The 26,845-nt window shown below is 42.2% G+C and overlaps 3 protein-coding genes across 3 annotated transcripts; all 3 read right to left on the bottom strand.

The window, feature by feature from the left end:
- Positions 1-1,261: 1,261 nt before the first annotated feature.
- Positions 1,262-6,550, bottom strand: LOC142750878 (protein kinase C delta type-like). The gene is made up of 4 exons (XM_075859856.1): positions 6,258-6,550; positions 2,390-4,337; positions 2,226-2,266; positions 1,262-1,369 (listed from the first exon to the last, which is right to left on the bottom strand). Exons 1-2 carry the CDS (start codon positions 6,478-6,480, stop codon positions 2,908-2,910), a joined length of 1,653 nt encoding a protein of 550 aa, XP_075715971.1. The 5' UTR covers positions 6,481-6,550; the 3' UTR covers positions 1,262-1,369; positions 2,226-2,266; positions 2,390-2,907.
- A 2,674-nt stretch (positions 6,551-9,224) lies between these two features.
- Positions 9,225-14,555, bottom strand: LOC142750877 (protein kinase C delta type-like). The gene is made up of 4 exons (XM_075859855.1): positions 14,214-14,555; positions 10,323-12,270; positions 10,159-10,199; positions 9,225-9,302 (listed from the first exon to the last, which is right to left on the bottom strand). The coding sequence occupies exons 1-2, from the start codon at positions 14,434-14,436 to the stop codon at positions 10,841-10,843; spliced, it is 1,653 nt and encodes a 550-aa protein (XP_075715970.1). The 5' UTR covers positions 14,437-14,555; the 3' UTR covers positions 9,225-9,302; positions 10,159-10,199; positions 10,323-10,840.
- Positions 14,556-21,069: 6,514 nt separating this feature from the next.
- LOC142750876 (protein kinase C delta type-like) lies at positions 21,070-26,408 on the bottom strand. Its single transcript, XM_075859854.1, has 4 exons — positions 26,065-26,408; positions 22,198-24,145; positions 22,034-22,074; positions 21,070-21,177 (listed from the first exon to the last, which is right to left on the bottom strand). The coding sequence occupies exons 1-2, from the start codon at positions 26,285-26,287 to the stop codon at positions 22,716-22,718; spliced, it is 1,653 nt and encodes a 550-aa protein (XP_075715969.1). The 5' UTR covers positions 26,288-26,408; the 3' UTR covers positions 21,070-21,177; positions 22,034-22,074; positions 22,198-22,715.
- Between the last annotated feature and the right edge of the window lie 437 nt (positions 26,409-26,845).

Raw genomic sequence — 26,845 nt, 5'->3', positions numbered from 1 at the left:
ACGAGCGGGTCTGGCTCGCAATCTTTGTTCTAGTTCATCCCAAAGTGTTGGATGTGGTTTAGGGTCAGGGATCTGTTCGGGCCAGTCAAGTCCTTTCACACCAAACTCACCCAACCATGACTTTATGGACCTTTCTTTGTGCACAGTCATGCTGGAACAGAAAAGGCGTGAACCCCAAACTGTGCCCACAAAGTTGGAAGCATATAATTGTCCGAAATGTCCTGGTATGTTGAAGCATTAAGATTTCCTTTCACTGCAACTTAGGTGGCTTGGCCAACCCCTGAAAAACAACCCCATAGTCTTATACCTCCTCCACCATACTTTACAGTTGGCACAATGCAGTCATGCAGGCAACATTCTTCTGGCATTCACCAAACCCAGACTCGTCCATCACACTGCCCAATAGAGAAGCGTGATTCATCACTCCACAGAACACATTTCCACTGTTCCAGAGTCCAGTCGCGACGTGCTTTACACCACTCCATCCGACGCTTGGCATTGTGCTTGGTGATGTAAGGCTGGCATGCAGCTGCTTGGCCGAGCCATGAAGCTCCCCGGCGCACAGTTTTTGTGTGGATGTTAATGCCAGAGGAGGCTTGGACTCTGCGGTTATTGAGTCATCAGAGCGTTGGCGACTTTTATGCACTATAAACCTCAGCACTCGGTGACATTACGTGGTCTCCACTTCATGGCTGAATTGCTGTGGTTCCTAAACGCTTCCACTTTGCAATAATATCACTCACAGTTAATCGTGGAATGTCTAGGAAAAAAGAAATTCACAAACTGACATGTTGCAACTGTGGCGTCCTATTACATGACCATGCTGGATTCAGTGGGCTATTTAAATCAACCCATTCTTTCAAAAAGGCAGTCTGCATGACTAGGTGCCGGATTTTATATATCTGTGTCAATGGGACTGAATGAAATACCTGAATTCAATGATTAAGAGGTGTGTCCCAATACTTTTGTCTATATAGTATAGGACAAGATAGATAGATAGATAGATAGATAGATAGATAGATAGATAGATAGATAGATAGATGATAGATAAATATGGCACTGAAACATTCGAGTTGAGCAGGAGGTCACGTGGCTGACGGTGCAGATAACCGCAGTCTGTACATTTATACCGATATCTAGTAAATCTCCATCTACATCCTCTATAAATAACATACACTGTATTATAAAGAAGTGATATTATAAACTCCATTGTCCATAATAGCGGCGGACGATCAAAAAGATGGAAATGAAAGACACAATGTGAGTTTATAAGTCAGGATGTTTATTATGTTGCACACAGGAATAGGTATCATGTATGGAGGATGATATTGCTGCACATATCCGGTGACTGATCGCTGATGGTGGAAATCTAAAGGAAGGGAAATAAAACAAATCTGTGGTTAGTGTCACAATTCTAGTATCAATGCATTTATATAGAAGGGGCAAAAACGTATCATCTGTCAGTAGATGAAGAACTAACTGGAACAGTAAGAAGAGTCACCAGATTTTATTTCCTTGTCTTCATCTCTGTTTTATAGTTTACATGTATATATAAAAACATTCTAATAATCGTGCATCCTCTGAACCGCTAATGCCGGAGTATTGGATGATTAAGCCAAATATAAAATAAATAATAGATCCACTTAAAATTAATTATGTACCGAGCCTTCAAGCAGAGGCCTACAACTATTACAGGTACTGGTATGGTGAAATGTTAATATCTGGACAGCATTCAAATTTCTATTTGTGGGACACTTCTAAGTCCCAGCCCTATCTGCCCAGGAACACCCACAAAGTGTCACAGAAACGCCCATTTGGAGCACATTTGCATAGGCCCATCCCACATTGTGGTTTGCTATACTAAACAATCCTGTAAAAAACAGGATTATTGGATAATATGGTCTACGCTACATGACAACATCATGACACAGGCATTCCTGCGCCCCATAGGAGGCCTGTGATAGGTAATGTAGTGACTCATAGATAATTACATTACATTCATTTTAGGTGGATCCAATATATCATTAAGATTTATCAACCCCCCAATTGAATGGCCATCAGACTGCCTGCCGGACTATCAGGTTAGTGTTATGATAATCTGGCATGTGTGTTTTTGGTTTCATACTAGATTATCAGTCTTTTCCCGATCATTCGTTTTCTTTCCCTTCTTGAGCAGTATCTTACAATAATAAACTCAGTAAATGTAGACATTGAGTAAAACTTACCATTGAATGGAAGGAAACTCCTGACGAAATGTGTCAATCACCTGAAGAGTCAAAAAGAAATAAGAAATGTAAGTGACTTAATAAAAACACGAAATAAGAATTCGGGATAATATCATCCCAGTAATAGATATTTGTAAATTACAAGATTTATTCTTCATACTTACTTTATAGATTGTGCTCTGATACCAGGTTCCTGGAAACAAGACCCTCCACCTTCCTAGAATGGTACAAGGAATGGTAATAAGTCTGTCATGGACTCGGTGGAGGTCTGGTGTGCTTTATTGTCTTATCTGGAAACAAGACTGAGCCTCTTCGGGCATGGACAGCTGGCCAATCAGATGATGACTCCGGGGCATGTAGTATGTCATAGCCAGGGATGACCCAGGTAAACTACAGCTGTGGATCAGCCATGAGGTGTCTTCAGAAGTGCTCGATGGGGACAAGGCAGCACAATCAGCTGATACGATGGTGGAATACCTCTATAAAGGAGATTTGTTCACAATGTAGGTGTTAATATGATGTAATATTCCAAGCCCTCATGTGGTGGTTGTTAGACAGGGATGCAGAAGGTGGACAAGGTGGTTCCTCAAATCCTTGGTGTTTCTCAGATCTTGGAGACACAGTGAATTTTATGGCGTTGGAGATTTTAGTAGCACAGTGTTGTTATAGACGTTATGAAACTTTAGTTGACTTTGCACTGGGACGAGGAGAACCTTCTTAGCCGGGTGTCTGGATAGATGGGGCTGACGTGGTAGTTCTCCGACCACTCAGGACACACAAAACTAAATTCATTGAAAAGCTTCTGATCTTTAGCTTTAATTGTGGTGTTATGGTCCCTAGTACAGGGCGCAGAATTGATGTCACTAATATTCAGATCCACAGACTCAGTCACCAGTATATCCGGGGGTGCCGCTCGTCCAGCCTCTACTTCTTGCCAGTTGGTGGTAGAGAAGAATGGATGTTCTCGGATGTTTTCTGTCACTCCCAGACGTTCAAACTGGTTCTTACACAGCAGCCGCTTGATTATATCCACTGTGTCAGAGGATAAAGACGTTGGATACTGTGGAACATAGTTCAGGACCGAGGCCTCGATCTCTGATTTTGTGTTCCCAGGAAAGGGGTCTTTATTGGTGACCATGTTATAGAGGATGACTCCAAATGCAAACCAATCGACCCCTGGTCCATATTCCTCACACCCGATCAGTTCTGGGGCTCCATATCCTAGTGTTCCACCACAGGGGTCTGTTGTTCTTCCAAAGACATTTGTTATTGCCAGTCCAAAATCTGTGATCTTCACATGTCCATCTGATGTTAATAAGACGTTATTTGGCTTTAGATCCCTGTGGATGATGCCTTTGTTATGGAGGAATTGCACCCCACAAACCAGCTCTGCTGCAATAAACTTCACGGTGTTTAATTCCAGTGGAAAGTTATTCTCAGTAAATGTATCGAGGTCACCCCCACTGGCCAGTTCCATGACGTAATACACGTGGTTCTTACTGTGGAACGCTGCAAGTCCGTGGATCAGAAAGCGGCTCTCGTGTGATAGACCAAGTATGTCCCGTTCTACGAAAGTATGGCCTAGTTCTGTGAAATCGCTTTTGCCCGTCTTTTTAATGGCGACAAGTTCTTTACGGTTTTTGTCTTTTGCAAGAGTTACTTCGCCATAGGAGCCTTTACCAAGTTCACGATGGAAGGTAAAGGAATTCAAGTTTAGAGGAACAGTGGCTGTCCTAGTCTCCTCACGAGATGGTCCAGGCTTTTCATTGAGGATGGTTGTTGCATCCTGACTCCCTGATGTTTTTTCTTTGGAAGATCTCAGAGATGTCTTTAGTTTTTTATTTGATTCCTGGTTCTCGTCTGTTGTTCTCTTTCTCTTAGGTGCAGCCGGTGTCTCTTTCTCCTGCTTAGATGGTGCAGGTTGTTCCTCTTCAGCTTTTTTCTCCAGTTCATCCAGACTATTTGATATTTTTCCTTTAGATTTCTTTGCTTTCTTTCCAGAAGGTTCCTTCTCCTCTGTCGTCCTCTTTCTCTTACGCTGTGTCTCCTTTTTTGCTGTCCCCTTTTTGTCCCTATCTTTTTCCTCCTCCTTGATCTTGGACCCTTTTTTGCCTATTGGGTTGAGAAAATAAGTATTTATTATTAGTATTTTTCTATGTGTAATGTAAATAACAATGGTTTTTCAAATAACTTTTCATTTTTGGAACGTAATTAGGACACTGGGGGAGATTTATTAATTCTGTCCTAAAGGAAGACAGGATAAAACTAAACTAGACTGGGAGAAATTGTGCTAGATTTATCACAATGGCGCACGCTGTATGATAAATTTGGCTCATCTTGCTAACCATGTTAGACCTTTTTTTCTTACTTATGCCACCTCATGGCTCACCTACTTTACATCGATATTTTGCAAAAAAAAAAAAATGGTGTACACCAGTAATAAATCTGGCGGATTTTACAATGAGTCTTTGTCACTCCCCTTTTTTCTAGACACTTTCAAAACTGTCAAAGAGGGCGAAAAAGTGTCTAAAACATAATAATAATAATTTGACACACCCCATTTATGACACTTTTTAGGCGCAATTTGTGCCAGAAGTCTTACGCATTTTGCATACTACATTTTCCTCTATTGGGACTCATTTATCAAAGCTGTCTTATAGAAAACAGGCCTTATTGCCCATAGTGTCAGAATGCGATATCTCATCATAACTACCGAGATCTCGTGTTCTGATACTGTATGCTGTCACGTAGGGTTCGTGGACCCACTGGGCCGAACTGCCTTGGCGGTATGGCAGCTGGCTAACAGGGCGCAGGTCACTGTCTATAGTGCGTATAGGGTACCTGTGGCAGCTCGGACAGGAGTAAGACTAGGCAGCGGGTAGACGTCAGGCGTGGAGTAGCAGGACAGGCGTGGAATACAGCACAGCACGACTACAGCACAGCACTTGACCAGGATAGCATGGGATACAGGAAATGGGAACACTGGGAACTGGAAAATACTAGGAGGCCATTTGCATAGACAAACTAGGATACGACAAACAACGCTCAGGCAAGGATCAGAATGGCAGGGGCCTTCTTATAGTCCAGGCAATCATGTGAGTTGAGGATGATGATTGTTTTCATGTGCGCGCGCTGGCCCTTTAAGAGCGGGCACGAGCGTGACTGGAGCGGAACACAGCGGACTGGAGCGGAAGTTAGCGCTGGCGTCTCCTAGGAAGGAGATGGGGACCAGCGCTCACAGATCCATGGCTGCGGGCGTCGAAGGGTAAGTAAACTCGACAGCCCGCGGCCATAGACGCTACATATGCCACTGGGGGGTTATGGGAAGGTGCGCTAGGCGTGCCGTGACCAGCCTTACAGGAAGTTCGGAGCCAGACCCTGCGGTGGAACAGCTTATTTACATATTGTTGATACGCTCTGTAAGTTGTTTTTTTTTTTTTACATTTTATTAGTTATATTCCCCAAAAAATTTGTGGTGGAAAACATTTTACAATAATAAACATAGATGAGTTCCCCATGATAGGTCCTCTGTAAACAAGAGTAAACCAAGCTCTATTATAGTAAGTGCACATGTCTATTTGCTGTACAATAGAAAGCTTGTCTATGCTGCACAGACTTGTTTTCGGTTCTGCCCATGAGGTAGCAAGAAATGATCATTCAGAAAGAATCATGCAGCTTTGGGATATATAACCAAATTACCAAAGAATTAAAAACATGAGAATAAAAAGATTGTAAGTTTTATGCATGTATCCGTGTAGGTTAGAGGGATAGCGATCAATCTGTCTATACAGGCCGATATACCCCAAGAATGATATATTATATCCTTTATTGCCATAGCTAAGTTTTGTGTACATCTTGGCTGAACTATTCAGTAAATACTACTTTTGTATGGTGGTTACCAACTCTGATATGAGATATGGGCGCTATGCGTGCACACTATGTCTAGTTATGAGGTTATTTGTCCCGTAGGAGTCTATGGACATTGTATGGATTTATATGACTAGAACTTGCTTGTACATTCAGAGTTCTTACCTGATGTCCTGATCTTCTCGTCCATCAGGCTGATGTTACTGGGTCCTGGGAGGTCTCGTGAACTTCTCCGTCCCATGATGGCTAAGAGCCAGTTCTTTATGCTCCTCTTAGCTGTAAGTCCGGTATTCTCCATTTTAGTCTTCTTAGTCCCCTCTCCTTCTTTACTCCCCTCACTCTCCTTCCCTCTTTCTCCTCCTTCTTCCATATTCCTCTTTCTCTTCATTTTGTGTCAAAAACGGTAATCGCAATAGAAAGAACAATCCAAAAATTGTCCAGGAGCACTCACATGTATCTCTGCTAACTCGCAGCATGCAAATGCAATGTTTCTGGCCAGTGCACCTGTATACATGAGCGCATGGGGCATTGTGATGTCATCAGCTATGTATTAAGGTAGCCCACCTATGACCTTTAGGCATTGTGATGTCATCAGCTATGTCTTAAGGTGGCCCAGCTGCCAACCCCAGGCATTGTGATGTCATTAGCTATGTCTTAAGGGGGCCCACCTACCAACCTCAGGCATTGTGATGTCATCACAATGTTTTAAGGTGGCCCAGCTGCCGCTCCGGGCACGTAATTACCAGCCATACGATCTGAGTGTAATAAACAGAATAGATATAATACATGTCTATGGTATAAGCATCTCCCTGTCTTAACCACATGTTAGCATTTGCACCAGTTGAAAACAGTTGAAAAATACTAATTCATGGTGCACAAGAATTTCTCTTTCACTCTTCAAAAAGAGGTTCTGCAGCAGCTGATATGTGTATTATAAGGAATGAGGTACCCCCTGCTATAAATAATAAATAATTTTAGAAGTCACCCTGGAGTTCCATGACTGGTCTTAAAGCACTTTACCCGCACCATACGTACACTCATTACGCCCCTCTCGGCCTCGCCCTTATCCCCTCCTGTATTAACGTTATTGGAAGCCGTAATCCATGGTAATTCAATATATATAACAGAAGTACTTAGCTCAGACCCCAAACGACTCCAAAATTATTTCAGACCCCAGACTCAGGGACTCCAAAGTGAATTAAAACCCTAGACTTAGAGACCCTAAAATGAATTCTGAACCCACACTCAGGCAGCCCCCAAATTACTATAGAGCCCAAGTCAAGTCATTTAGTATGTGAAAATAACTCCCCATAACTAGTCTCATTTAAAGAGAACCTTTCACCTCCCCGTACCTGTGCCGCTGAGTGCAGCATGTAATGGGCACAGCAGCACAAACCCTGGGGCACTTTACATTTTTTTTTCTACCCTCCTCCGTTATTTAGATATCGGTGCCGTTATATTTGGCACCCGATATTTAAATAACCCCCTGAACTGTCAATGGGGCGTGTAATGGCAAGGGGGCGTGTTACTATCGCTGTGACACTGTCCAATCAGATATGGACAGTGTCACAGCAAGAGCTGGAGAGAGGAAAGCGTGTGGGAAAAGAAAGAATGTGAAGTGCCCCAGGGTTTGTGCAGCCTTCCCCATTACATGCTGTACCCAGCTGCACATGTATGGGCAGGTGAAAGGTTCTCTTTAACCGTACCTCCATGGAAGACTCGAGACCAAAGGTCGGATAAATTGGCCAAACCACAAAGACACACATCTCAATAAAAAACAGGCAGGCGGAAATACTGTTTCTTCGCTGGCCATGCTGCAAAAGCCCAGGAACTCCAAGAAGAGGGAGGAGTTTTATTAACGCTAGATCCCGCCTACTCTCCGCCCACTCTCCCCAGATGCCTCCCTAAAATTTTGGCCAAGTTCCCTCCCTCTCAGCTATCGCATGAAGGCCTTTCTTTGTGCCTGTGCTGACTCTTCCTCCGCTCCTCCTTGGTGGTGCCGGCACTTTTTGATGCTCCCAGGCTGGTTTTCAGGAAAACCCAGCTCACAGACCCTCCCAGATGGCAGCTGCCGGCTGTCCTGTAGCGATCTGAGCTGCAGGTTATGCAACTGTTTCAGCCGCATTTTTCTGCCGTCTCTTTATATTGTGTGTGAGCCCCTGAAAAGCTGGGTGACACCAGGCTCATAGTGAAGCCACACAGCTTTCCTGGGCTCTTGGTGCCCTCTCCAGAGAACTGACTGGAAATTCAGACAATTTCAGATTTTTCCGCTTTTTACAAGATGTGCCATCTTCACTAAATACTGAGCGATACTTTAGTGAATTTGGCGCAAAATTAACAGGCACAAAATAATACTCCTACATACAAGACTATCTATAGGAAATCCTCTCATGATAAATGTCCCCAATGAGATTCATGAAATCTGCCTAACAGAAAAGTTGTCTTTGTTGCCCTCCATAGCAACCAATCACAGCACAGCTTTCATGTCTTATAGTGCTCTTGAAAAATTAAAGCTGCACTGTGATTGGTTGCTATTGGCATGTTTTCATGAATCCTATGGGGGAGATTGATTATTACTGTCTTGAACTTAGACCAGACAAGCAAAAACTGCGCCAAATCTATCACAATGGCGCACGCTATATCATAAATTTAGTACATCTTTCTAGACATGTAAGACACTTTTCTCCTCCTTATGTCACCTCATGGCTGGTGTACTTAAGATATGATAGATAGATAGATAGATAGATAGATAGATAGATAGATAGATAGATAGATAGATAGATAGATAGATATGAGATAGATAGATAGATAGATAGATAGATAGATAGATAGATAGATAGATAGATAGATAGATAGATAGATAGATAGATAGATAGATAGATAGATAGATAAATATGGCACTGAAACATTCGAGTTGAGCAGGAGGTCACGTGGCTGACGGTGCAGATAACCGCAGTCTGTACATTTATACCGATATCTAGTAAATCTCCATCTACATCCTCTATAAATAACATACACTGTATTATAAAGAAGTGATATTATAAACTCCATTGTCCATAATAGAGGCGGACGATCAAAAAGATGGAAATGAAAGACACAATGTGAGTTTATAAGTCAGGAGGTTTATTATATTGCACACAGGAATAGGTATCATGTATGGAGGATGATATTGCTGCACATATCCGGTGACTGATCGCTGATGGTGGAAATCTAAAGAAAAGGAAATTTAAAAAACCTGTGGTTAGTGTCACAATTCTAGTATCAATGTATTTATATAGAAGGGGCAAAAACGTATCATCTGTCAGTAGATGAAGAACTAACTGGAACAGTAAGAAGAGTCACCAGATTTTATGTCCTTGTCTTCATCTCTGTTTGATAGTTTACATGTATGTATAAAAACATTGTAATATTCGTGCATCCTCTGAACTGCTAATTCCGGAGTATTGGATGATTAAGCCAAATATAAAATAAATAATAGATCCACTTAAAATTAATTATGTACCGAGCCTTCAAGCAGAGGCCTACAACTACTACTGGTACTGGTATGGTGAAATGTTAATATCTGGACAGCATTCAAATTTCTATTTGTGGGACACTTCTAAGTCCCAGCCCTATCTGCCCAGGAACGCCCACAAAGTGTCACAGAAACGCCCATTTGGAGCACATTTGCATAGGCCCATCCCACATTGTGGTTTGCTATACTAGACAATCCTGTAAAAAACTAGTTTATTGGATAATATGGTCTACGCTACATGACAACATCATGACACAGGCATTCCTGCGCCCCATAGGAGGCCTGTGATAGGTAATGTAGTGACTCATAGATAATTACATTACATTCATTTTAGGTGGATCCAATGTATCATTAAGATCTATCAACCCCCCAATTGAATGGCCATCAGACTGCCTGCCGGACTATCAGGTTAGTGTTATGATAATCTGGCATGGGTGTTTTTGGTTTCATACTAGATTATCAGTGTTTTCCCGATCATTCGTTTTCTTTCCATTCTTGAGCAGTATCTTACAATAATAAACTCAGTAAATGTAGACATTGAGTAAAACTTACCATTGAATGGAAGGAAACTCCTGACGAAATGTGTCAATCACCTGAAGAGTCAAAAAGAAATAAGAAATGTAAGTGACTTATTAAAAACACGAAATAAGAATTCGGGATAATATCATCCCAGTAATAGATATTTGTCAATTACAAGATTTATTCTTCGTACTTACTTTATAGATTGTGCTCTGATACCAGGTTCCTAGAAACAAGACCCTCCACCTTCCTAGAATGGTACAAGGAATGGTAATAAGTCTGTCATGGACTCGGTGGAGGTCTGGTGTGCTTTATTGTCTTATCTGGAAACAAGACTGAGCCTCTTCGGGCATGGACAGCTGGCCAATCAGATGATGACTCCGGGGCATGTAGTATGTCATAGCCAGGGATGACCCAGGTAAACTACAGCTGTGGATCAGCCAGGAGGTGTCTTCAGAAGTGCTCGATGGGGACAAGGCAGCACAATCAGCTGATACGATGGTGGAATACCTCTATAAAGGAGATTTGTTCACAATGTAGGTGTTAATATGATGTAATATTCCAAGCCCTCATGTGGTGGTTGTTAGACAGGGATGCAGAAGGTGGACAAGGTGGTTCCTCAAATCCTTGGTGTTTCTCAGATCTTGGAGACACAGTGAATTTTATGGCGTTGCAGATTTTAGTAGCACAGTGTTGTTATAGACGTTATGAAACTTTAGTTGACTTTGCACTGGGACGAGGAGAATCTTCTTAGCCGGGTGTCTGGATAGATGTGGCTGACGTGGTAGTTCTCCGACCACTCAGGACACACAAAACTAAATTCATTGAAAAGTTTCTGATCTTTAGCTTTAATTGTGGCGTTATGGTCCCTAGTACAGGGCGCAGGCCTGATGTCACTAATATTCAGATCCACAGACTCAGTCACCAGTATATCCGGGGGTGCCGCTTGTCCAGCCTCTACTTCTTGCCAGTTGGTGGTAGAGAAGAATGGATGTTCTCGGATGTTTTCTGTCACTCCCAGACGTTCAAACTGGTTCTTACACAGCAGCCGCTTGATTATATCCACGGTGTCAGAGGATAAAGACGTTGGATACTGTGGAACATAGTTCAGGACCGAGGCCTCGATCTCTGATTTTGTGTTCCCAGGAAAGGGGTCTTTATTGGTGACCATGTTATAGAGGATGACTCCAAATGCAAACCAATCGACCCCTGGTCCATATTCCTCACACCCGATCAGTTCTGGGGCTCCATATCCTAGTGTTCCACCACAGGGGTCTGTTGTTCTTCCAAAGACATTTGTTATTGCCAGTCCAAAATCTGTGATCTTCACATGTCCATCTGATGTTAATAAGACGTTATTTGGCTTTAGATCCCTGTGGATGATGCCTTTGTTATGGAGGAATTGCACCCCACAAACCAGCTCTGCTGCAATAAACTTCACGGTGTTTAATTCCAGTGGAAAGTTATTCTCAGTAAATGTATCGAGGTCACCCCCACTGGCCAGTTCCATGACGTAATACACGTGGTTCTTACTGTGGAACGCTGCAAGTCCGTGGATCAGAAAGCGGCTCTCGTGTGATAGACCAAGTATGTCCCGTTCTACGAAAGTATGGCCTAGTTCTGTGAAATCGCTTTTGCCCGTCTTTTTAATGGCGACAAGTTCTTTACGGATTTTGTCTTTTGCAAGAGTTACTTCGCCATAGGAGCCTTTACCAAGTTCACGATGGAAGGTAAAGGAATTCAAGCTTAGAGGAACAGTGGCTGTCCTAGTCTCCTCACGAGATGGTCCAGGCTTTTCATTGAGGATGGTTGTTGCATCCTGACTCCCTGATGTTTTTTCTTTGGAAGATCTCAGAGATGTTTTTAGTTTTTTATTTGATTCCTGGTTCTCGTCTGTTGTTCTCTTTCTCTTAGGTGCAGCCGGTGTCTCTTTCTCCTGCTTAGATGGTGCAGGTTGTTCCTCTTCAGCTTTTTTCTCCAGTTCATCCAGACTATTTGATATTTTTCCTTTAGATTTCTTTGCTTTCTTTCCAGAAGGTTCCTTCTCCTCTGTCGTCCTCTTTCTCTTACGCTGTGTCTCCTTTTTTGCTGTCCCCTTTTTGTCCCTATCTTTTTCCTCCTCCTTGATCTTGGACCCTTTTTTGCCTATTGGGTTGAGAAAATAAGTATTTATTATTAGTATTTTTCTATGTGTAATGTAAATGACAATGGTTTTTCAAATAACTTTTCATTTTTGGAACGTAATTAGGACACTGGGGGAGATTTATTCATTCTGTCCTAAAGGAAGACAGGATAAAACTAAACTAGACTGGGAGAAATTGTGCTAGATTTATCACAATGGCGCACGCTGTATGATAAATTTGGCTCATCTTGCTAACCATGTTAGACCTTTTTCTCTTACTTATGCCACCTCATGGCTCACCTACTTTACATCGATATTTTGCAAAAAAAAAAAATGGTGTACACCAGTAATAAATCTGGCGGATTTTACAATGAGTCTTTGACACTCCCCTTTTTTCTAGACACTTTCAAAACTGTCAAAGAAGGTGAAAAAGTGTCTAAAACATAATAATAATAATTTGACACACCCCATTTATGCCACTTTTTAGGCGCAATTTGTGCCAGAAGTCTTACGCATTTTGCATACTAAATTTTCCTCTATTGGGACTCATTTATCAAAGCTGTCTTATAGAAAACAGGCCTTATTGCCCATAGTGTCAGAATGCGAGATCTCATCATAACTAGCGAGATCTCGTGTACTGATACTGTATGCTGTCACATAGGGTTCGTGGACCCACTGGGCCGAACTGCCTTGGCGGTATGGCAGCTGGCTAACAGGACGCAGGTCACTGTCTATAGTGCGTATAGGGTACCTGTGGCAGCTCGGACAGTAGTAAGACAGGCTCGGCTAGGACTAGGCAGCGGGTAGACGTCAGGCGTGGAGTAGCAGGACAGGCGTGGAATACAGCACAGCACGACTACAGCACAGCACTTGACCAGGATAGCATGGGATACAGGATACAGGAAATGGGAACACTGGGAACTGGAAAACACTAGGAGGCCATTTGCATAGACAAACTAGGATACTACAAACAACGCTCAGGCAAGGATCAGAATGGCAGGGGCCTTCTTATAGTCCAGGAAATCATGTGAGTTGAGGATGATGATTGTTTTCATGTGCGCGCGCTGGCCCTTTAAGAGCGGGCACGAGCGTGACTGGAGCGGAACACAGTGGACTGGAGCGGAAGTTAGCACTGGCGTCTCCTAGGAAGGAGATGGGGACCAGCGCTCACAGATCCATGGCTGCGGGCGTCGAAGGGTAAGTAAACTCGACAGCCCGCGGCCATAGACGCTACATATGCCACTGGGGGGTTATGGGAAGGTGCGCTAGGCGTGCCGTGACCAGTCTTACAGGAAGTTCGGAGCCAGACCCTGCGGTGGAACAGCTTATTTACATATTGTTGATACGCTCTGTAAGTTGTTTTTTTTTTTTTTTACATTTTATTAGTTATATTCCCCAAAAAATTTGTGGTGGAAAACATTTTACAATAATAAGCAGAGATGACTTCCCCATGATAGGTCCTCTGTAGACCAGAGTAAACCAAGCTCTATTATAGTAAGTGCACATGTCTATTTTCTGCACAATAGAAAGCTTGTCTATGCTGCACAGACTTGTTTTCGGTTCTGCCCATGAGGTAGCAAGAAATTATCATTCACAAAGAATCATGCAGCTTTGGGATATATAACCAAATGACCAAAGAATTAAAAACATGAGAATAAAAAGATTGTAAGTTTTATGCATGTATCCGTGTAGGTTAGAGGGATAGCGATCAATCTGTCTATACAGGCCGATATACCCCGATAATTATATATTATATTCTTTATTGCCATAGCTAAGTTTTGTGTACATCTTGGCTGAACTATTCAGTAAATACTACTTTTGTATGGTGGTTACCAACTCTGATATGAGATATGGGCGCTATGCGTGCACACTATGTTTAGTTATGAGGTTATTTGTCCCGTAGGAGTCTATGGACATTGTATGGATTTATATGACTAGAACTTGCTTGTACATTCAGAGTTCTTACCTGATGTCCTGATCTTCTCGTCCATCAGGCTGATGTTACTGGGTCCTGGGAGGTCTTGTGAACTTCTCCGTCCAATGATGGCTAAGAGCCAGTTCTTTATACTCCTCTTAGCTGTAAGTCCGGTTTTCTCCATTTTAGTCTTCTTGGTCCCCTCTCCTTCTTTACTCCCCTCACTCTCCTTCCCTCTTTCTCCTCCTTCTTCCATATTTCTCTTTCTCTTCATTTTGTGTCAAAAACGGTAATCGCAATAGAAAGAACAATCCAAAAATTGTCCAGGAGCACTCACATGTATCTCTGCTAACTCGCAGCATGCAAATGCAATGTTTCTGGCCAGTGCACCTGTATAGATGAGCGCATGGGGCATTGTGATGTCATCAGCTACGTATTAAGGTAGCCCAGCTGTGACCTTTAGGCATTGTGATGTCATCAGCTATGTCTTAAGGTGGCCCAGCTGCCAACCCTAGGCATTGTGATGTCATTAGCTATGTCTTAAGGGGGCCCACCTACCAACCTCAGGCATTGTGATGTCATCACAATGTTTTAAGGTGGCCCAGCTGCCGCTCCGGGCACGTAATTACCAGCCATACGATCTGAGTGTAATAAACAGAATAGATATAATACATGTCTATGGTATAAGCATCTCCCTGTCTTAACCACATGTTAGCATTTGCACCAGTTGAAAACAGTTGAAAAATACTAATTCATGGTGCACAAGAATTTCTCTTTCACTCTTCAAAAAGAGGTTCTGCAGCAGCTGATATGTGTATTATAAGGAATGAGGTACCCCCTGCTATAAATAATAAATAATTTTAGAAGTCACCCTGGAGTTCCATGACTGGTCTTAATGCAATGGTAACAGCAGGGAAAAAGGAAAAGGGAGGAAACCTCCAGCTCACCAGCTTCACACTCCTGTGTTGAGTATCGCCCGGATCAGCCGCCACGGCTCGCGGCAGGTAACAATAGCAACGAAGAGAAAGGATCCTGCTTGAAACGCGTAGGCTTCATTCTTTGCCATTCCACCACCTTGTTACCCTCCTGGTGTTTCCGTTACTTTGTGTCACTGTTCGTGGATTATTTTTCAATAAAGTGGGAACTCAGTTTTCCCTTATCTACACCATACATCGCTGGATCCTTTCTCTTCGTTGCTATGGTCTTAATGCACTTTACCCGCACCATACGTATACTCATTACGCCCCTCTCGGCCTCGCCCTTATCCCCTCCTGTATTAACGTTATTGGAAGCCGTAATCCATGGTAATTCAATATATATAACAGAAATACTTAGCTCAGACCCCAAACGACTCCAAAATTATTTCAGACCCCAGACTCAGGGACTCCAAAGTGAATTAAAACCCTAGACTTAGAGACCCTAAAATGAATTCTGAACCCACACTCAGGCAGCCCCCAAATTACTATAGAGCCCAAGTCAAGTCATTTAGTATGTGAAAATAACTTCCCATAACTAGTCTCATTTAAAGAGAACCTTTCACCTCCCCGTACCTGTGCCGCTGAGTGCAGCATGTAATGGGCACAGCAGCACAAACCCTGGGGCACTTTACATTTTTTTTCTACCCTCCTCCGTTATTTAGATATCGGTGCCGTTATATTTGGCACCCGATATTTAAATAACCCCTTGAACTGTCAATGGGGCGTGTAATGGCAAGGGGATGTGTTACTATCGCTGTGACACTGTCCAATCAGATATGGACAGTGTCACAGCAAGAGCTGGAGAGAGGAGAGCGTGTGGGAAAAGAAAGAATGTGAAGTGTCCCAGGGTTTGTGCAGCCTTCCCCATTACATGCTGTACCCAGCTGCACATGTATGGGCAGGTGAAAGGTTCTCTTTAACCGTACCTCCATGGAAGACTCGAGACCAAAGGTCGGATAAATTGGCCAAACCACAAAGACACACATCTCAATAAAAAACAGGCAGGCGGAAATACTGTTTCTTCGCTGCCCATGCTGCAAAAGCCCAGGAACTCCAAGAAGAGGGAGGAGTTTTATTAACGCTAGATCCCGCCTACCCTCCGCCCACTCTCCCCAGATGCCTCCCTAAAATTTTGGCCAAGTTCCCTCCCTCCTAGCTATCGCATGAAGGCCTTTCTTTGTGCCTGTGCTGACTCTTCCTCCGCTCCTCCTTGGTGGTGCCGGCACTTTTTGATCCTCCCAGACTGGTTTTCAGGAAAACCCAGCTCACAGACCCTCCCAGATGGCAGCTGCCGGCTGTCCTGTAGCGATCTGAGCTGCAGGTTATGCAACTGTTTCAGCCGCATTTTTATGCCCTCTCTTTATATTGTGTGTGAGCCCCTGAAAAGCTGGGTGACACCAGGCTCATAGTGAAGCCACACAGCTTTCCTGGGCTCTTGGTGCCCTCTCCAGAGAACTGACTGGAAATTCAGACAATTTCCGATTTTTCCGCTTTTTACAAGATGTGCCATGTTCACTAAATACTGAGTGATACAAGTGAATTTGGCGCAAAATTAACAGGCACAAAATACTACTCCTACATACAAGACTATCTATAGGAAATCCTCTCATGATAAATGTCCCCAATGAGATTCATGAAATCTGCCTAACAGAAAAGTTGTCTTTGTTGCCCTCCATAGAAACCAATCACAGCACAGCTTTAACCCCTTAACGCACCATGACGTAACTGTACGTCATGGTGAGCAGTGAGTTCGCGCACCTTGACGTACAGTTACGTCAGTGCTTTGACAGTTAACCGCCGCGCGGCGCTACACCGCAGCGGCGGTTAACTGTGCAGGGTGTCAGCCCTGCTCTCCCCGTTGCCGATCAGCGGCCTGTCGCTGCTGATATTGGCAGTTAACCCCTTAATTGCGGCGCTCGATTTTGAACGCCACAATTAAGGTCTTTAGCGCCGATCGGCAGCCCCCATGTGAAATCACGGGGGCTGGCGATGGTACCTATGGCAACCGGACGCCAGACAATGGCTTCCGGGTTGCCATGTACAGAAGCCTATGAGGACCACCCCGAGGGTGGTCGTCGTAGGCTTCCTGTCAGTGTGACTGTCTCGTCACAATGACAGTTGAAATGCATTACACTACGTGTGTAGTGTAATGTATTCCAGCAGCGATCAGAGCTGCAAGTCTAAGTGTCCCCTAGTGGGACAAGTGAAAAAAGTAAAAAAAAGAATAAAAATGTTTTAAAAAAAGTGTAAAAATAAAAGTTATAAGTGACATAAACAAGAACTGCTTTTCTTTTTTTCCTATAATAAGTCTTTCATTATAGGAAAAAAAATGAACACGTAAAAAAAAGTACACATATTTGGTATCACCGCGTTCGTAACGACCCCAACTATAAAACTATAATATTATTTTTCCCGCACAGTGAACGCCGCAAAAAAAATAAACGAAAAACAATGCCAGAATCACTATTTTTTGGTCACCACCCCTCACAAAATATGTAATAAAAGTGATCAAAAAGTCGCATGTAAGCCAAAATAGTACTGATACAAACTACAACCCATCCCGCAAAAAACAAGCCCTTACACAGCTTTTTTGACTGAAAAATAAAAAAGTTATGGCTCTCAGAATATGGTGACACAGAAAATACATTATTTTCTAAATAAGTTATTTTATTGCTCAAACGCTGCAAAACATAAAAAAACGTATATACATATGGTATCGCCGTAATCGTACCGACCCGCAGAATAAAGTATAATAGTCATTTATAGCCCAGGGTAAACACCGTCAAAAATAAATAAAAATCATTGTCAGAATTGATGGTTTTTGGTCACCTGGCTTGCCGAAAAATTGAATAAAAAGTGATCAACAAAATCGCATGTACCCCAAAATGGTACCAATGAAAAATACAGATTGTCCTGCAACAAATAAGCCCTCACATGGCTCCGGTGGTGAAAAAATAAAAAAAGTTCCGGCTCCCAGATTATGGCGATGCAAAATGTGCAGAGCGTTCCAAAAGTGGATAAGATCGGGCACCATTTATCAGTGCGACACCGGCCACATATCTGTGGATTATTATTTATTTACCCCATTATTATACCCTCTTATTATGCCCCTGATGTACTCTGCCCAGCCTACATGTGCCCCAACATTATAAACTGAAATACCAGCAAAACGCCAGAGCTACTACCAAGCAAAATATGCGCTCCAAAAGCCAAATGGCGTCCCTCCCTTCTGAGCCCTACAGCGTGCCCAAACAGCCGTTTATGTCCACCGATATGGCATCGTACCAAAAAATGGTACCAATAAAAACGACAGCTCGTCCCGCAAAAAATAAGCCCCCACACCGCTCTATTGACAGAAAAATAAAAAAGTAGTGGCTCTTGGAAAGCGGGGAGGAAAAACGAAAAAGCAAAACATGAATCAGTTCGTAAAGGGTTAATTACTTTCTAATGAAAAAACATTTATGACCACATGTGGGGTATTGCCGTACTCGGGAGAAATTGCTTTACAAACGTTGGGGTGCATTTTCTCGTTTATCCTTTGTGAAATTGAAAAAATTCAACATTTTAGTGGAAATAATGTTGATATTAATTTTCACGGCCTAATTCTAATAAATTCTGCAAAAGACGTGTGGGGCCTAAATGCTCACTATACCCCTAGATAGATTCCTTAAGTGGTGTAGTTTCCCAAATGGGGTTACTTTTGGGGGGCTTCCACTGTTTCTGTCTCTCAGGGGCTTTGCAAATTCGACATGACACCCAAAAACATTCCAGCAAAATTTGAGCTCCAAAAGCCAAATAGCGCTCCTTCCCTTCTAAGCCCCGGTGTGGGTCCAAACAGTAGTTTATTACCACATATGGGGTATTTACGTAATCAGGAGAAATTGTTTTACAAATGTTGGGGCGCTTTTTCTCCTTTATTCCTTGTAAAAATTAAAAATGGCTACCTTTTTTCAGAAAAAAAGGAGATTTTCATCTTCACATACTAATTCAAACAAATTTAGCAAAAAAACTGTGGGTTCAAAATGCTAACTATACCCTTAGATAAATTCCTTGAGGGGTATAGTTTCCAAAATGGGGTCACTATTGGGGGGTTTCCACGGTTTTCTTCCCTCCAGTGCATTGCAAACGCGACACGGCACTGAAAACTATTCCAGCAAAATCAGAAATCCAAAATCCAAATGGTGCTCCTTCTCTTCTGAGGCCTGCTGTGGGTCCAAACAGCAATTTATTACCACATATGGGGTATTGCTATAATCGGAAGACATTGCTTTACATATGTTGGGGTGTTTTTTCTACTTTATTCCTTGTAAAAATTTAACATTTCCTAATTTTTTCACAAAAAAAGTAGATTTTCACCTTCACATACTAATTCAAATAAATTTAGCAAAAAAACTGTGGGTTCAAAATGCTAACTATACCCATAGATAAATTCCTTGAGGGGTATAGTTTCCAAAATGGGGTCACTTTTGGGGTGTTTCCACTGTTTTGGCAGCACAAGGCCTCCTCACACCTGACATGGTACCTAAAATATATTCTAATAAAATAGAGGCCCAAAATCCACTAGGTGCTCCTTTGCTTCTGAGGCCTGTGTTTCAGTCCATGACCGCGCTAGGGCCACATGTGGGGTATTTCTAAAAACTGCAGAATCTGGGCAATAAATATTGAGTTGCATTTCTTGGGTAAAACCTTCTGTGGTACAGAAAAAATTTATTACAAATGAATTTTTGAAGGAAAAAAAATGAAATTTGTAAATTTCACCTCTACTTTGCTTTAATTCCTGTGAAACGCCTAAAGGGCTAAAATACTTTGTGAATGCTGTTTTGAATACTTTGATGGGTGCAGTTTTCAAAATGGGGTGATTTATGGTGACTTTCTAATATATAAGGCCCTCAAAGCCATTTCAGAACTGAACTGGTCCCTGAAAAAATAGCCTTTTGAAATTTTCTTGAAAATATGAGAAATTGCTGCTAAAGTTCTAAGCGTTGTAACGTCCTAGAAAAATAAAAGAATGTTCAAAAAACGACGCAAACATAAAGTAGACATATGGGAAATATAAACTAGTATGTATTTTGTGTGGTATTACTATCTGTTTTACAAGTAAATACATTAAAATTTAGAAAAATGCTAATTTTTGCTAATTTTCTCTAAATTTTGGCGTTTCTTACAAATAAATATTGAATTTAATGACAAAATTTTTTCAGTATCATAAAGTACAACATGTCACGAGAAAACAATCCCAGAATCGCTTGGATAGGTAAAAGCATTCTGGAGTTATTACCACATAAAGTGACACATGTCAGATTTGCAAAAATGGGGCTGGTCCTGAAGGCCAAAACAGGCTTAGACACTAAGGGGTTAATGTCTTATAGTGCTCTTGAAAAATTAAAGCTGCACTGTGATTGGTTGCTATTGGCATGTTTTCATGAATCCTATGGGGGAGATTGATTATTACTGTCTTGAACTTAGACCAGACAAGCAAAAACTGCGCCAAATCTATCACAATGGCGCACGCTATATCATAAATTTAGTACATCTGTCTAGACATGTAAGACACTTTTCTCCTCCTTATGTCACCTCATGGCTGGTGTACTTAAGATATGATAGATAGATAGATAGATAGATAGATAGATAGATAGATAGATAGATAGATAGATAGATAGATAGATAGATAGATAGATAGATAGATAGATAGATAGATAGATAGATAGATAGATAGATAAATATGGCACTGAAACATTCGAGTTGAGCAGGAGGTCACGTGGCTGGCGGTGCAGATAATCGCAGTCTGTACATTTATACCGATATCTAGTAAATCTCCATCTACATCCTCTATAAATAACATACACTGTATTATAAAGAAGTGATATTATAAACTCCATTGTCCATAATAGAGGCGGACGATCAAAAAGATGGAAATGAAAGACACAATGTGAGTTTATAAGTCAGGATGTTTATTATGTTGCACACAGGAATAGGTATCATGTATGGAGGATGATATTGCTGCACATATCCGGTGACTGATCGCTGATGGTGGAAATCTAAAGAAAAGGAAATTAAAAAAACCTGTGGTTAGTGTCACAATTCTAGTATCAATGTATTTATATAGAAGGGGCAAAAACGTATCATCTGTCAGTAGATGAAGAACTAACTGGAACAGTAAGAAGAGTCACCAGATTTTATGTCCTTGTCTTCATCTCTGTTTGATAGTTTACATGTATGTATAAAAACATTGTAATATTCGTGCATCCTCTGAACTGCTAATTCCGGAGTATTGGATGATTAAGCCAAATATAAAATAAATAATAGATCCACTTAAAATTAATTATGTACCGAGCCTTCAAGCAGAGGCCTACAACTACTACTGGTACTGGTATGGTGAAATGTTAATATCTGGACAGCATTCAAATTTCTATTTGTGGGACACTTCTAAGTCCCAGCCCTATCTGCCCAGGAACGCCCACAAAGTGTCACAGAAACGCCCATTTGGAGCACATTTGCATAGGCCCATCCCACATTGTGGTTTGCTATACTAGACAATCCTGTAAAAAACTAGTTTATTGGATAATATGGTCTACGCTACATGACAACATCATGACACAGGCATTCCTGCGCCCCATAGGAGGTCTGTGATAGGTAATGTAGTGACTCATAGATAATTACATTACATTCATTTTAGGTGCATCCAATGTATCATTAAGATCTATCAACCCCCCAATTGAATGGCCATCAGACTGCGTGCCGGACTATCAGGTTAGTGTTATGATAATCTGGCATGGCTGTTTTTGGTTTCATACTAGATTATCAGTCTTTTCCCGATCATTCGTTTTCTTTCCCTTCTTGAGCAGTATCTTACAATAATAAACTCAGTAAATGTAGACATTGAGTAAAACTTACCATTGAATGGAAGGAAACTCCTGACGAAATGTGTCAATCACCTGAAGAGTCAAAAAGAAATAAGAAATGTAAGTGACTTATTAAAAACACGAAATAAGAATTCGGGATAATATCATCCCAGTAATAGATATTTGTCAATTACAAGATTTATTCTTCGTACTTACTTTATAGATTGTGCTCTGATACCAGGTTCCTAGAAACAAGACCCTCCACCTTCCTAGAATGGTACAAGGAATGGTAATAAGTCTGTCATGGACTCGGTGGAGGTCTGGTGTGCTTTATTGTCTTATCTGGAAACAAGACTGAGCCTCTTCGGGCATGGACAGCTGGCCAATCAGATGATGACTCCGGGGCATGTAGTATGTCATAGCCAGGGATGACCCAGGTAAACTACAGCTGTGGATCAGCCAGGAGGTGTCTTCAGAAGTGCTCGATGGGGACAAGGCAGCACAATCAGCTGATACGATGGTGGAATACCTCTATAAAGGAGATTTGTTCACAATGTAGGTGTTAATATGATGTAATATTCCAAGCCCTCATGTGGTGGTTGTTAGACAGGGATGCAGAAGGTGGACAAGGTGGTTCCTCAAATCCTTGGTGTTTCTCAGATCTTGGACACACAGTGAATTTTATGGCGTTGCAGATTTTAGTAGCACAGTGTTGTTATAGACGTTATGAAACTTTAGTTGACTTTGCACTGGGACGAGGAGAATCTTCTTAGCCGGGTGTCTGGATAGATGGGGCTGACGTGGTAGTTCTCCGACCACTCAGGACACACAAAACTAAATTCATTGAAAAGTTTCTGATCTTTAGCTTTAATTGTGGCGTTATGGTCCCTAGTACAGGGCGCAGGCCTGATATCACTAATATTCAGATCCACAAACTCAGTCACCAGTATATCCGGGGGTGCCGCTCGTCCAGCCTCTACTTCTTGCCAGTTGGTGGTAGAGAAGAATGGATGTTCTCGGATGTTTTCTGTCACTCCCAGACGTTCAAACTGGTTCTTACACAACAGCCGCTTGATTATATCCACGGTGTCAGAGGATAAAGACGTTGGATACTGTGGAACATAGTTCAGGACCGAGGCCTCGATCTCTGATTTTGTGTTCCCAGGAAAGGGGTCTTTATTGGTGACCATGTCATAGAGGATGACTCCAAATGCAAACCAATCGACCCCTGTTCCATATTCCTCACACCCGATCATTTCTGGGGCTCCATATCCTAGTGTTCCACCACAGGGGTCTGTTGTTCTTCCAAAGACATTTGTTATTGCCAGTCCAAAATCTGTGATCTTCACATGTCCATCTGATGTTAATAAGACGTTATTTGGCTTTAGATCCCTGTGGATGATGCCTTTGTTATGGAGGAATTGCACCCCACAAACCAGCTCTGCTGCAATAAACTTCACGGTGTTTAATTCCAGTGGAAAGTTATTCTCAGTAAATGTATCGAGGTCACCCCCACTGGCCAGTTCCATGACGTAATACACGTGGTTCTTACTGTGGAACGCTGCAAGTCCGTGGATCAGAAAGCGGCTCTCGTGTGATAGACCAAGTATGTCCCGCTCTACGAAAGTATGGCCTAGTTCTGTGAAATCGCTTTTGCCCGTCTTTTTAATGGCGACAAGTTCTTTACGGATTTTGTCTTTTGCAAGAGTTACTTCGCCATAGGAGCCTTTACCAAGTTCACGATGGAAGGTAAAGGAATTCAAGCTTAGAGGAACAGTGGCTGTCCTAGTCTCCTCACGAGATGGTCCAGGCTTTTCATTGAGGATGGTTGTTGCATCCTGGCTCCCTGATGTTTTTTCTTTGGAAGATCTCAGAGATGTTTTTAGTTTTTTATTTGATTCCTGGTTCTCGTCTGCTGTTCTCTTTCTCTTAGGTGCAGCCGGTGTCTCTTTCTCCTGCTTAGATGGTGCAGGTTGTTCCCCTTCAGCTTTTTTCTCCAGTTCATCCAGACTATTTGATATTTTTCCTTTAGATTTCTTTGCTTTCTTTCCAGAAGGTTCCTTCTCCTCTGTCATCCTCTTTCTCTTACGCTGTGTCTCCTTTTTTGCTGTCCCCTTTTTGTCCCTATCTTTTTCCTCCTCCTTGATCTTGGACCCTTTTTTGCCTATTGGGTTGAGAAAATAAGTATTTATTATTAGTATTTTTCTATGTGTAATGTAAATAACAATGGTTTTTCAAATAACTTTTCATTTTTGGAACGTAATTAGGACACTGGGGGAGATTTATTCATTCTGTCATAAAGGAAGACAGGATAAAACTAAACTAGACTGGGAGAAATTGTGCTAGATTTATCACAATGGCACACGCTGTATGATAAATTTGGCTCATCTTGCTAACCATGTTAGACCTTTTTTTCTTACTTATGCCACCTCATGGCTCACCTACTTTACATCGATATTTTGCAAAAAAAAAAAAAGGTGTACACCAGTGATAAATCTGGCGGATTTTACAATGAGTCTTTGTCACTCCCCTTTTTTTTAGACACTTTCAAAACTGTCAAAGAAGGTGAAAAAGTGTCTAAAACATAATAATAATAATTTGACACACCCCATTTATGCCACTTTTTAGGCGCAATTTTTGGCGGAAGTCTTACGCATTTTGCATACTAAATTTTCCTCTATTGGGACTCATTTATCAAAGCTGTCTTATAGAAAACAGGCCTTATTGCCCATAGTGTCAGAATGCGAGATCTCATCATAACTAGCGAGATCTCGTGTTCTGATACTGTATGCTGTCACATAGGGTTCGTGGACCCACTGGGCCGAACTGCCTTGGCGGTATGGCAGCTGGCTAACAGGGCGCAGGTCACTGTCTATAGTGCGTATAGGGTACCTGTGGCAGCTCGGACAGTAGTAAGACTAGGCAGCGTGTAGACGTCAGGCGTGGAGTAGCAGGACAGGCGTGGAATACAGCACAGCACGACTACAGCACAGCACTTGACCAGGATAGCATGGGATACAGGAAATGGGAACACTGGGAACTGGAAAATACTAGGAGGCCATTTGCATAGACAAACTAGGATACGACAAACAACGCTCAGGCAAGGATCAGAATGGCAGGGGCCTTCTTATAGTCCAGGCAATCATGTGAGTTGAGGATGATGATTGTTTTCATGTGCGCGCGCTGGCCCTTTAAGAGCGGGCACGAGCGTGACTGGAGCGGAACACAGCGGACTGGAGCGGAAGTTAGCGCTGGCGTCTCCTAGGAAGGAGATGGGGACCAGCGCTCACAGATGCATGGCTGCGGGCGTCGAAGGGTAAGTAAACTCGACAGCCCGCGGCCATAGACGCTACATATGCCACTGGGGGGTTATGGGAAGGTGCGCTAGGCGTGCCGTGACCAGCCTTACAGGAAGTTCGGAGCCAGACCCTGCGGTGGAACAGCTTATTTACATATTGTTGATACGCTCTGTAAGTTGTTTTTTTTTTTTTACATTTTATTAGTTATATTCCCCAAAAAATTTGTGGTGGAAAACATTTTACAATAATAAACATAGATGAGTTCCCCATGATAGGTCCTCTGTAAACAAGAGTAAACCAAGCTCTATTATAGTAAGTGCACATGTCTATTTTCTGTACAATAGAAAGCTTGTCTATGCTGCACAGACTTGTTTTCGGTTCTGCCCATGAGGTAGCAAGAAATGATCATTCAGAAAGAATCATGCAGCTTTGGGATATATAACCAAATTACCAAAGAATTAAAAACATGAGAATAAAAAGATTGTAAGTTTTATGCATGTATCCGTGTAGGTTAGAGGGATAGCGATCAATCTGTCTATACAGGCCGATATACCCCAAGAATGATATATTATATCCTTTATTGCCATAGCTAAGTTTTGTGTACATCTTGGCTGAACTATTCAGTAAATACTACTTTTGTATGGTGGTTACCAACTCTGATATGAGATATGGGCGCTATGCGTGCACACTATGTCTAGTTATGAGGTTATTTGTCCCGTAGGAGTCTATGGACATTGTATGGATTTATATGACTAGAACTTGCTTGTACATTCAGAGTTCTTACCTGATGTCCTGATCTTCTCGTCCATCAGGCTGATGTTACTGGGTCCTGGGAGGTCTCGTGAACTTCTCCGTCCAATGATGGCTAAGAGCCAGTTCTTTATGCTCCTCTTAGCTGTAAGTCCGGTATTCTCCATTTTAGTCTTCTTAGTCCCCTCTCCTTCTTTACTCCCCTCACTCTCCTTCCCTCTTTCTCCTCCTTCTTCCATATTCCTCTTTCTCTTCATTTTGTGTCAAAAACGGTAATCGCAATAGAAAGAACAATCCAAAAATTGTCCAGGAGCACTCACATGTATCTCTGCTAACTCGCAGCATGCAAATGCAATGTTTCTGGCCAGTGCACCTGTATAGATGAGCGCATGGGGCATTGTGATGTCATCAGCTATGTATTAAGGTAGCCCACCTGTGACCTTTAGGCATTGTGATGTCATCAGCTATGTCTTAAGGTGGCCCAGCTGCCAACCCCAGGCATTGTGATGTCATTAGCTATGTCTTAAGGGGGCCCACCTACCAACCTCAGGCATTGTGATGTCATCACAATGTTTTAAGGTGGCCCAGCTGCCGCTCCGGGCACGTAATTACCAGCCATACGATCTGAGTGTAATAAACAGAATAGATATAATACATGTCTATGGTATAAGCATCTCCCTGTCTTAACCACATGTTAGCATTTGCACCAGTTGAAAACAGTTGAAAAATACTAATTCATGGTGCACAAGAATTTCTCTTTCACTCTTCAAAAAGAGGTTCTGCAGCAGCTGATATGTGTATTATAAGGAATGAGG

The sequence above is a fragment of the Rhinoderma darwinii genome, chromosome 3 (genome assembly GCF_050947455.1).
Source record: "Rhinoderma darwinii isolate aRhiDar2 chromosome 3, aRhiDar2.hap1, whole genome shotgun sequence".
Lineage (NCBI taxonomy): Eukaryota > Metazoa > Chordata > Amphibia > Anura > Rhinodermatidae > Rhinoderma > Rhinoderma darwinii.
Note: the sequence above shows the minus strand (reverse complement) of the source record. Positions and strands in the feature narration are given on the sequence as shown.

Coding starts and splice junctions, on each gene's coding strand:
- LOC142750877 (XM_075859855.1), bottom strand. CDS start 14,436: ATGAAGAGAAAGAGAAATATGGAAGAAGGAGGAGAAAGAGGGAAGGAG. Junction 12,271..14,213: donor CGAGAAGATCAGGACATCAG/GTAAGAACTCTG, acceptor TCAACCCAATAG/GCAAAAAAGGGTCCAAGATC.
- LOC142750876 (XM_075859854.1), bottom strand. CDS start 26,287: ATGAAGAGAAAGAGGAATATGGAAGAAGGAGGAGAAAGAGGGAAGGAG. Junction 24,146..26,064: donor CGAGAAGATCAGGACATCAG/GTAAGAACTCTG, acceptor TCAACCCAATAG/GCAAAAAAGGGTCCAAGATC.
- LOC142750878 (XM_075859856.1), bottom strand. CDS start 6,480: ATGAAGAGAAAGAGGAATATGGAAGAAGGAGGAGAAAGAGGGAAGGAG. Junction 4,338..6,257: donor CGAGAAGATCAGGACATCAG/GTAAGAACTCTG, acceptor TCAACCCAATAG/GCAAAAAAGGGTCCAAGATC.